This window comes from Danio rerio, chromosome 6, assembly GCF_052040795.2.
Source record: "Danio rerio strain M-AB ecotype USA chromosome 6, GRCz13ab, whole genome shotgun sequence".
In the NCBI taxonomy this organism is placed as follows: domain Eukaryota; kingdom Metazoa; phylum Chordata; class Actinopteri; order Cypriniformes; family Danionidae; genus Danio; species Danio rerio.
In genome coordinates, this window is record NC_141026.1 from 48950851 (window position 1) to 48963050 (window position 12200).

The 12200-nt window shown below is 36.1% G+C and overlaps 2 protein-coding genes and 1 long non-coding RNA gene across 11 annotated transcripts in view; 1 reads left to right on the forward strand and 2 right to left on the reverse strand.

Annotated features, from left to right (window-relative positions):
- Positions 1–1181, reverse strand: part of igfn1.3 (immunoglobulin like and fibronectin type III domain containing 1, tandem duplicate 3) — a 229655-nt gene extending 228474 nt beyond the window's left edge. For both annotated transcript variants that reach the window (XM_087257858.1, XM_087257857.1), the window contains exon 1: positions 1069–1181. The gene's annotated coding sequence lies outside the window, so the exon portion shown is untranslated. The remainder of the gene's footprint in view (positions 1–1068) is intronic.
- Positions 1182–1256: 75 nt separating this feature from the next.
- The window catches only part of LOC147836467 (uncharacterized), a 97349-nt gene continuing 86405 nt past the window's right edge, over positions 1257–12200 (forward strand). For 2 of the 3 annotated variants that reach the window (XR_015494108.1, XR_015494107.1), the window contains exon 1: positions 1257–1381. This is a non-coding gene — a long non-coding RNA (uncharacterized LOC147836467). Of the gene's footprint in view, positions 1382–11588; positions 11848–12200 lie in introns of those variants that run through there. The other variant, XR_015494109.1, reaches the window with a different exon arrangement.
- Positions 5083–12200, reverse strand: part of igfn1.1 (immunoglobulin like and fibronectin type III domain containing 1, tandem duplicate 1) — a 58928-nt gene continuing 51810 nt past the window's right edge. For all 6 annotated transcript variants that reach the window (NM_001430846.1, XM_087255564.1, XM_087255562.1 and 3 more), the window contains 3 exon segments: positions 5083–5660; positions 8485–8811; positions 11465–11761. In NM_001430846.1, the coding sequence (NP_001417775.1) occupies positions 5656–5660; positions 8485–8811; positions 11465–11761 (629 nt within the window). In that variant the 3' untranslated portion in view covers positions 5083–5655.

Sequence of the window (12200 nt, forward strand, 5' to 3'; positions counted from 1 at the left end):
CAAATCCCCCCCCCCCCCCCCCCCCCCGTACCCTGCTCCTAGGACTGCCTGTGGGATTTTACATGGGCAGACCTGTGCATAGACAGCATTTAGTGACAACTCATTGGTCTCACTATCATTAGCTTGTCAGTTGCTCCATTCACTCGTGCATTTTTTAATTTTATGACATATAGTATGGAATTTAAAACATTCTTTTTGCAAAAAGAGTGTGAGTTGTTATTTGTTTTTGCTCAATAATTAAAATTTTCAGCATTATATATTCCTTAACCCATTGCACTGACCAGGAATACCAGAGGAGGTTGTTGTTGCATGATGAGGAACTAATAAAAAATAAATGAATGCCAAAACATAAACATTGTTTACATTTTTACAGTAGCTCTGTATCATACATGTTACTCGAAAGTCTTAAATATTAGAGTATGCTTTGCAAGGAATTTCTTTTTAAGACTTATTCTGTAAAATAAGAATTATTCAATGCATTTTTTGCCACTTCTTTGTAATTATTTGTGAAATTTCCTGGCAATTCTGAGCAGAAATTAAAGTACTTTTTTTCAGTGTAACAAAACAGATGGCGTAGCATCCTTTCATATTAAAACCAAATATGAAACCCCTTTGAAGGGAACAGAGACCATCACAACAAATAATTTTGGCACAACAGATGACTCTGTAATTCTTTCTGAGCACTATTCTGGTGGGAATCAAACATCTTGCATCTTTACTTGAGTTAAGATATAACAATTGCATCATAAAAACCCTATAAAACAAGTTTGACCATTGACTTTAACCACAAATACACTCAATAATAAACATACAGTGATTTGTTTTTGTTTGTTTCTTGCAAAATCAACAAAGAATGCTTTTATATGCAAAGCAAATGAAGATGCTGTCTAAACGACCTTGTTCTCATATAAGCTGCATTACTCAGAACACACTGAATGCAAGCTGCTATCCAGTGATATGCTGTAAACCGTCAGAGTTTAACTCTCCATCCTATTCCAACTGCATTACCTTTTCCGCCTATTATGCGGCATAACAGCGAGATAACTGAAGATTGCATTGGCTACTTACTCTGTGGCTGGTACCCCGTGCTGTTTGTTCAGCTTTGAGTGTTGACTTCACCTTTGCCACCCGACTTGAGATGGTCCTCCAAGGTGTCCTGTTGCTCCTCAGGGGTGTTGGCTGAGAGATAGCCTTACCCTCGGTCCTAATCAAAGACACGAGTGTGATGAAAATCGGTGACTCCTCCCTTAGATTTTATGGACACCGGCTGGAGAATGAAGCTTGGAGGGTCTTACAAACTATCCTGCAAAAACGAAACTCCAGGAGGGGAACGCGCAGTGCTGGTGGGAACAGCTTCTTCATCGTGTAAGGGGGATAAAAGGTACGTTTTGTGCTTATTTGAATGATGTGTACCTCAAATCTAATGATACTAGTGGTTTTATTGTAAAAAAGTGCAGTGTATTAAAATAATTCAGCTCAAGATATGTAAGATGCAACAAAATGCTGTCAAATAAATGTGTTTATAATATTCCTACAATGATATTATACATAAATATAAGTATTTCTTAGTGATTGATGGCTTGCATGAACTTAATTAGCCAAGACTGGAAATCCTGAATACTGGTTTGGAGTTACAGTGGTATAGGCAGGCCAGGCAGTTATGGCCCATATTTGGATTAGACGAGATAGAAAGGTCATAACTCATCATGATATAGTGACGCTTAAGTGGGATATATGCACTTGAGCACATACATAACTACGCCACAGGAGCACTGTACTGATGTTACATTTGCTGGACTCTGTCAGGCCATTTAAAAAATGTAGTGGCAGTAAAATATCTCCAAATATAACAAGGACAGCATGTTCCGGCTTTGCTTTTAAGTGAGACGTTACGGTGTCATCTGTATGCGTTCATATAGCACTTGTGAGTAATATTTCTTTCTTTTCGTCTCTTTATGCATGGATGGATGTCTTATGGGAAGTGTAAAAATGCAGGTTATATTTTGGCGTATCAATGAAGACAGTTTAACATACAACTTTTATATATAGTGGACAAGGATGCTGTAGATCAGGGGTGCCCAAACGTTTTTGTATGAAGGGCCAAAAACCAAATATCATTAAGTGCCGTGGGCTGAAGGTAAATATACTAAACCATATTACATTAAAGTTGCTTCAGATAATTTATTTCATTATATTTAAAAATAAATAGAGAAGATTATATTAAATTGTATTAACTATTGCAGTATACCACTCACCGGCCACTTTATTAGGTACACCTGTCCAACTGCTCGTTAAAGCAAATTTCTAATCAGCCAATCACATGGCAGCAACTCAATCTATTTAGACATGGTCAAGACGATCTGCTGCAGTTCAAACAGAGCATCAGAATGTGGAAGAAAGGTGATTTAAGTGACTTTAAACGTGGCATAATTGTTGGTGCCAGACTGGCTGGTCTGAGTATTTCAGAAACTGCTGATCTACTGTGATTTTACTGGGATCTGTAGAGTTTACAGAAAATAGTCTGAAAAAGAGAAAATATCCAGTGATCAGCAGTTCTGTGAGTGCAAATGCCTTGTAGATGTCAGAGGAGAATGGCCAGACTGGTTTGAGCTGATAGAAAAGCAACAGTAACTCAAATAACTACTCGTTACAATTTAGGCCATCCCTTTATGACCACAGAGTACCCATCTTCTGATGGCTACTTCCAGCAGGATAACATGCTATGTCATAAAGCATGAATCATCTTAGACTGGTTGCTTGGACATGACCGTGAGTTCACTGTACACAAATGGCCTCCATAGTCACCAGATCTCAATCCAATAGAGCACCTTTGGGATGTGGTGGAATGGGAGATTTGCATCATGGATGTGCTGCTGACATATCTGCAGCAACTGCGTGATGCTATGATGTCAATATGGATCAAAATCTCTGAGGAATATTTCCAGTACCTTGTTGAATCTCTGCCATGAAGGATTAAGGCAGTTCTGAAGGCAAAAAGGGGGTCCAGTCCGGTTCTTGTAGGGTGTACCTAATAAAGTGGCCGGTTAGTGTAAATTTCTCTATTATAACTTTTGACAATAAAAATACAATCACATTTTTATAGCACAGTGGAATTAAATGCTGAATACTCTAGACAAGCAGAATCAGCTTTTGCCTTCATTTGCTTTCTGATGTCTCTGCGTTGTGCCCTATCCATGGGGTGACAGTATGTGCATTTAAAACAAATCTAATTTATTTAATTGTAACATTTAATTTCCATTAGCTTTTTGGATCTTAGCAATAAAACAAACAAACAAAAGTTTAAATTTAATTTGAAATTACAGTCTCTAAACAGTCCCCATCAGTCTCCTTCTCTTCCCAGATGGGATGGCGGGCCAAATCAAAGGTTGTCATGGGCCAACTTTGGCCCGCAGGCTCTATTTTGGGTATCTCTGTTTAGATTAATAAAAAAGCACTAAACATTTAATTAGGTTTTTCAATAAATGGTTCTAAATGGCATCACTGTGAAAACTTCTTTTTGGCAAATTTGTTTTTAGCAGTGTAATGACTTTATAATGCATAGTTTCCGCTACATTCATTCTTACATGGTGGGGCGCCACACCAAAATTAATTCCTGCCACGGCTACATTACAGCTTCTCATTCAAAACCTTCAGTTTTCGCAATTTTTTTTTTTTTTTAATAGTGAGTTACAATCTCACCGAAATGTATTAAAATGTAAGTGAATTATAAGAGAGCAAACTTTTCTATAATCTCATTAGTGCTGTGCATTATTTGGTTATTTACCCTTTAAGGTGACTGACTGACTGACTGACTGACTGTCTGACGGACAGGGCTATGCGATGCGTGAAACCAGCAAACTCAATGTAGCTTTCAGTTATAATAAACACAGTTTTCATAATTCCACTTTATACTTTCATAGTTCTGCATACAATTACTTTATCTTGCTGGGACTTATGGCCTTTTTACTTTACTTCAGGATGCATCAATACCATTCTGTATTTCTACTGGAGACTTTCATAAATTTTCCTAGCAAATCTAATAAATGTTGGAGACATATTCGTTACATAAACATACTAAATCACACTTGAGTAGCATTTATTTAATGGTGCACAAGAAAATCTGCACTTGAGCAGTGTATATTTTAGGGCAAGTTTTGTGCACGAACAGAGGAAATCGGTGCACAATCAACGAAATTTGCATGCTCTGCGATCTCGGCTTGTAATACTGCGCTCACAACATTTGTCATTGAAATAACGCCATAGATAGTAGGAATATCTGTGCAAAAGGCCTTTCACCACAGCAGGAAACACTATAATGAATCACTCTGCAGATTATATAATGGCAACCCAGGCTCATTTTGAAAACGTAGTCCTATATACATTTCTGGAGAGCGCCAATTACATCCCAGGGACTACGTTTTATTGCAGTTTTTGTTTTCGCAAATTCACCAGAGGCCGCTGTGTACGTTTTTTCAGATCTCAAATTTGTCTTGTGAGTGCCATTCGCACCTGCTGTTCCTGCGTAAATCCAACAGAGGCTGCTGTCGACTGACTGAATGACCAACTGATCGATCAACTGACATGTACCCCCATCCACCTGCCCTAAACCCAACCAATTGTGTTTTAAAGAGCACTGATTGTCCCAACCGACCGATAAGACACATAGAAAAAGAAAACCCACCTGATTTTCACCACGCTTTCAGATTTTACCACATTCTCACCCTGTTAGTGACTTGTTTATTCCATTTTTTGGCTTTTGTTTTTGTCTTACCTGCTTTCTGGAACCATTCTTCGCCAGACGTCAACTCTCGACACGGTTAACACTTCTCTGCGTCTCAAGTTCGCTGACATACAGTATATTGCGAGCTACTGGACAAACTGGTAACAGTGGGAAAGCTGTCTATACTGAGGTAAGCGGTCAGTTGCTAGCGCAAAAAGGAACAGTGTCATACCACCCTGTAGCGTTCATTTTAAAGACCAAATGCAGCCATACATACTTTTGGCTACATAATTCGCGATCTCCAGAAATGTATATAGGGCTACATTTTCAGCCTATATTGAATAATGGTCCATCAACAAGTATTCTGTTCAAAAAACCTGGATAATTTATTTATTTACACCAAACCATTTCTGTTAATACAGCTTATCTAAATAAACCTTTTGGTTCTTTTACAATTTTCCATGCAAGCAAAAAAATACAAGATGGATGCAGGAAATCAACACTTTTTTTTAAGCGTAATATTGTGTAATCGAATTTGCAAAAGTGTGAAAGAACAGGCCACAAACACAAAAAGCAAAGAATAAATAAATTAATAAATTAAATAGCGTACAAGAATAAAACCTCTCAACCCATCCCCAATCTAAGCTTAAGTAAAATCATTGGCAAACAGGATTAGGTAAACACAGTGTGTATTAAGCATCAGCCACCCAAGCAGCACAACACATGCTGTAGGGTTTACATTTCCAGGTTTTAACAGTAAGACTATATGGAGCTTTAAACATGCATTTGATTCTATTATTTATGTCTAATAAGGCCACACGGTGAATAGTGTTTCATTATGTTTTAAAAATACTCAAAGGTGTAACTTTACTGAGGGCCTAAAATCCAGAAAACAACATCAACACATCGGTTTTGATGTCCTCATCATCATAATTTTATTCTGAAAAAGAAGAAAAGTGAAGGTGTTAGATTCATTATGTAATTTGTGAGTAAATATTTGAAATAGAATGGTGATTTGATTTTAGGATTTCTGAATATACTGTACAGTATCGTAAAAAAGTTTTAGAACACTAGGATTTTCACCAAAAAAAAAAAAAAAGAAGGTTTAAAGTCGGTTATTTTTATATTTTTCTGTAGCATGTCAGCTTGAAATATCGATCTACCTGTACATTTGCAAACAATATTTTTGTCTTTAATTGAAATTATACAGTGAGATTATTTTCTGTGGCGGTACAGTGGCGCAGTAGTTAGTGCTGTCACCTCAAAGCAAGAAGGTTGCTGGTTTGAGCCTCGGCTGGATTAGTTGGTAATTCTATGTGGAGTTTGCATTTTTTCCGTGTTGGCGTGGGTTTCCTCTGGGTGCTCCAGTTTCCCCCACAAGTCCAAAGACATGCTGTATAGGTGAATTGGGTAAGCTAAATTGTCCATTGTGTATGTGTGTGAATGTGAGAGTGTATGGGTGTTTCCCAGTGATGGGTTGCAGCTGGAAGGACATCCACTGCGTAAAACATATGCTAAAACAGTTAACTCCTTTCTGCGTCTCAAGTTCACTGACATACAGTATATTGCGAGCTACTGGACAAACTGGTAACAGCGGGAAAGCTGTCTATACTGAGGTAAGCGGTCAGTTGCTAGCGCAAAAAGGAACAGTGTCATACCACCCTGTAGCGTTCGTTTTAAAGACCAAATGCAGCCATACGTACTTCTGGCTACATAATTCGCAATCTCCAGAAATGTATATAGGGCTACATTTTCAGCCTATATTGAATAATGGTCCATCAACAAGTATTCTAGTTAGTGCTGTCACCTCAAAGCAAGAAGGTTGCTGGTTTGAGCCTCGGCTGGATTAGTTGGTAATTCTATGTGGAGTTTGCATTTTTTACGTGTTGTCGTGGGTTTCCTCTGGGTGCTCCGGTTTCCCCCACAAGTCCAAAGACATGCTGTATAGGTGAATTGGGTAAGCTAAATTGTCCATTGTGTATGTGTGTGAATGTGAGAGTGTATGGGTGTTTCCCAGTGATGGGTTGCAGCATGAAGGACTTCCACTGCGTAAAACATATGCTGGTTAAGTAAGCGTTTCATTCCGATGTGGCGACCCCTGATTAATAAAGGGACTAGGCAGAAATCGATGAATGAATGAATTATTGTCTGCTCAAGGAGTCACACAGCGACTCGCAGTGGCAAATCGACAAGAGACTGTTAATTTCAACGGAGAGCGATTGACTGTGACTGTTGGTGACCAGGTGACGAGCGACGTGACAAAGTTGATAATCCTTCTACTTTATGCAAATGAAGAGCGACTTTCTTGAGCACCAATAAGAGCATCAGTAGAGCTCACGTTATCCTCTCTCAGCTCGCTCAGAGGCCGGTTGTATTCATGCTGTGTAGACCTACACAGACCTGCTTTTGCAACCTACAGCAACAGGCAGCTACAAAGTCGCTGCCAATGGGAATGAGGCATAACAACAGCTAGTGCTCCACACAGAGATCTGATCTGATCATCATCCAGTCTGTCCTGAAGAATCAGAAAAAACTAAGACCCACTAAATCCAATAGAACTTTGGCAACATCTCTAAGATGCTTAAAAAAACCGACAGACTCATTGTGAAGACAACAATCTTGTATAATTACAATTAATGACAAAAAATAATATTTATTGATGTAAATAGATTTTTCGAACTGAGATGCGACAGAAATATATAGAAATTACTGACTTTAACATTTTTTTATGTGAAAACACTAGTAGCCTAGGATGATTGCAGTACTGTACAGTAAATTTGGAAACACTACACTGTATATGCAGCATATCCTATGCATACTGTACGACAGGCATATTGATTGGATGTCTTGTGAAAATAGATTTTAAAACATTTAAATGTTTTCATTTTGTCATTTGGTAAGTTTTCTGAGTGATATTTGCTGGATTTCCCAACAATGTTAAAGATCCTGCAAATAATATGAGCCTATTTTGGCATGAAAAAACAAAACTTCTCTTAGGATTAACACTTAAAGCACATTTAATTTCATTTAATTTCATTTCAATTTAATTTAATTTAATTTTATTTTATTTTATTTTATTTTATTTTATTTTATGCTTCATATCCACCTGGTAGAAGAAAGAATTTACTCCACTTGAATTCATTTATTTGGAATGCCAGATGAAAATGTTATTTTGAACATATTGTATTGATTACCAACCAACATTATTTTTTAACTTATCCTGCATTTGGTAGATTGCATTGGACATTATAGAAATGAGCTGGTGCATCTTTGTTCTTACAATTGCATAATAGAAACACTTTACTTTCCCATCAGCATGTTTAAGGGATTGTGATTTCACATTGATTTGCCATTTTGGTTAAATCTGCCCCTAGGATGAATCAATATCTTTTTGATCCATGATAAGTGCATGTGTCTCCGATACATTAAAAGAGTTTGCAGTTCAATATTCTCTCGTGTTAGTGCACTGCAATATATAATATATAAAATAAAGCAATATAAAGTAATTCTATAATGAGTGCGAATCATGACCTTCTGAATGATCTTATTAACTAGATTGATGCACAAAAAATGTAAAAACTGTGCACACAGTGCAAACTTCACTTAAAAAATACTGTATACAGTAAATCAGGAGGGTTAATAATTCTGACTTCAACTGTACATCTTTTAAAATTGTACTTAAAACTTTTGGGAAACCCTGTCGTCTTTAATGTGAGTGTTTAATTTTTCATCCAAAGGGGTGAGTTTGGTATGTAGACCCTTACCTCTCACTGCGAGATTGGTCGAGCACTCGGCTCTTCCCAGCGGATTCTCAGCAATGACTTTATATTCGCCCATGTCTTTAGCTCCAACCCTGAGAATGAGCATGGAGCAGACGCCGCAGGTGTTGGTGATGAGGTAGTTGATGTTGGTGTTCAGGCTGACGTTGTTGTGGTACCAGGTGACGTGGGGTGTTGGGTCGCCCCTCACAGCACAGCTCATGTAGCACTCATAGCCTTGTGGAGCTGTGTGGATTTTTAAGGGGACCATAAACCTCGGGGCACTCTCCAAGTTGCAGGTCTTGGACTCCGGGATATTCAGCGTGAATTTTTCTGTAAGAGATGGAGCTTGGTTTAAAGTCAATCAGTAATGCTTGTATAGTTAACACTGCTGTGGGTGGGTTGTATCTAATGCAGGAGTGTCAAACTCAGTTTCTGGACGGCTGCAGCCCTGCACAGTTTAGTTCCAACCCTGCTTTGACACACCAGTTTCAAACAGGCCTGAAGGCCCCAAATAGTTTGATGAGGTGTGTATAATTAGGGTGGGAACTAAACTGTGCAGAGTTTAACACCCCTGCCCTAATGGATCACATTGTATGCAGTCTGGGTGTTAACAGACGCCACCTAGTGGCAGAACGTGCTTAAGACTAAAAATATATCAGTGATTTTCAACTGTTTGGTTGCTTTTCAAAATATGGGAGATACTAGAATACTATAGAACATTGTTTCTCAACCACGTTCCTGGAGGCCCACAAACATTGTTTTGGATGTCTCTTTTGTCTGTAACACCCATTACAGGTCTTTCAGTCTCTGATAATGAGCTGATGATCTGAATCAGATGTGTTTAGTTAAGGAGACATGGATAATGTGCAGAGCTGGTGGAGCTAGTGGTTGAGAAACACTGCTAAAGAATAATAGAATGATTGTCAATAATGAATTAGCCTTCTCAAAATATCTGCATTCGCCTCCCAAAATTTGTTTATAAAAACATCAGAGTGTAGAAACAATTCTCATGCTGAGATTGCTACACCCCCAACACACACACACACAAACATGACATTTTGATGCAGAAAAACCAAAATATGTAAGATTTGATAATAACTACACTCGATGAATCGTTTATTAAGCATTAGCAAATAGTGAATTCATTATCTGTTTAGCATTAACGCTACTTTAGTAATCGTTTGTAAGTAGTTTATACCTGCAGTTACAAATGCTCTAATCTTGACTTATAAGCACATTTATAATGTGTTTAATAATTGTACTTTCATAATTTGTGAGAGATTTATTTTTCATGACTAAATTAAGTATAGCAATATTTACAAACCAGTTATATTTAAAAGTAGTCAATGGTTTTTAAGATAATTCAGAATAAGTAAATGGCTATTGACTATTTAAACTATTGAAATCAACATTTATTTGTCTTATTAATCAGGCGTATAGTAATGGTTACTATGTATGTTATTAAATGCTTTATTAACTTAATTTCATGTAGTTTTGTGACCAAATCTAAAGTGAGCACTATTTATGCTTTATAAGTCCACTATAAATGATAATTAAAGGCTCAGTATTTAACGAACAATAATCTTTGCAATCCTATCTAAAAAATCAAATTATTGTAAAAATACTGTAAAATTGGGTAAAACAACAACAATATAATAATTTAGGAAAAATATTATAATACAACATTTCAATGTGCGGTTGTTTAAATTTTATAGTCATTTTATTTTTGTTAAGATTGCAAAGATTTATTTTTCATTTGATTCAGTTTTCTTAGTGTATCTTCAAATGAATAGAACTTCCTGTTTAGAATATAACTAAGCCCTTAATTATGCATTTTACATCATGCATAAAGGATTTATAAAGCATAAATAATCCTCCCTTTAGATTAGGTCACAACACTGGATGAAGCTGAGTTATTAAAGCATTTATCAACACAAATGAACTATTTGTATACGCCTGAATAATAAGAGTTATAAATGTTAATTTGAATGGTTTATTAATCATTTACTAACTCATACTCATTCTGAGGGATCTTTAAAAACCACCAACTAACCTTAAATAACTAGTTTGTAAATTATGTGACGCTTAATTTAGTTATGAAAAAATAATCATTAACAAAGTATGAAAACACAATAATTAAGCACATTTTACATGTCAAGAATACAGCATTGGTAGCTGTAGTTATAAACTGCTTACTAACTTTTATTAATGTAGAGTTAATGCTCAACAAATAAAGAACATTCAGTCAAAGTCTATAGATATTTTGCAATATATATATATATATATATATATATATATATATATATATATATATATATATATATATATATATGTAAATGTAAATGCGGCAATAAAGTTACTATATAGGATATACTGCAATAAGAATAGCATATTGGCATAATAATATATTAACACAAAATATAATTCCAATTGTTATGTTAGTTAATAATTTACATTAAATGAAAATTGGTGTTTGTGTGTATCAGTATTTGTGGATGCTGTGAAGTAAACAAAACTGTTGGTTCACATTATATCAGGAATGTAAATAAATAATATTACTTTTGACTTCTGATATTATCAATACATGCTAAAAGCTACATTTATTAAGATTAGCAAATGTAAATTCATTTTAAAGCTGTCAATTTTCTTTTGCAAATAAGTTTTTTACATTGCTAGGCCTACACAGGTCATTGTAATATTAACATGTGGCTTTCAGGGTATTTTTGTTACATTTATATGATAAGTGTGTGAACCACCATCTCATACTCAAGCAAAAAGCAGTAGAAAAATCATATTATATCAGCTAACTCCTTCCACCTTTTAAAAGCCAATGCCTTATTCATACTTTGAAATTTGCATTTAGATGCAGTTTATACTTTGTGCAAACATCATCTACAGTTACTCAGTATAGATATCCTCTACCTTTTATAAAAAAGCTTAACATGATTAATTAGTTTGAATAACCACTGCCCGTATCACAAACCTTTCTTGGATGTGATTAGCCATTTTGTTGACTCTGAAGGGGCAGACAGGCCAATGTCATTTTTGGAGTAGACGCGGAACTGGTATTCCCTCCCTGGCATGATGTTGCAGGCTGTGAAGCGGTTGTTGAAGATACGGTCTGCTACAGTGTGCCAGGTCCTCTTGCTGGAGTCTCTTTTGGTCACCATGTAATGCAGGCGATCATCGCGCTTCTCGTCAGGGGAAGGTTCCCAGGAAACTGTCACTGTGCCCGGAACATTCTCATCCAACTCTATGGGACCTGGAGGCTTTGGCTCATCTACACCAAAACAATCAGTTGTACTTCATCAGGACTGGCAGATTAGAAGCCTATTAGATGCACATTTCTCTACAGAGCAGTTCTGCGTGAGTACATTGTTTTTGTGAGTGTCTACAAATCTATATTGTTAGTAATGGGTTAATAAGATTTCCATGGGAAAAAATTAATACTCTTGATCAGATAATATGCCATATACTATGACATTGATCGAATAAGACAGGAAAGGACTTTTTTTAATATTATGAATAATAATCATAATAATATTTCAAAACATTACAAAAGTAAAATAAATACAAAAAATACAAATTATTATCATATTTTATTTATTTATTAAATATTACTATTTTTAATAATCAATACCTCATTGTTAAAGTAGAGGCACTCATAAGTGAATCATATTTTTTTTTTCTCAAAAAGTTGAAAAACTGTCAAATTCCCC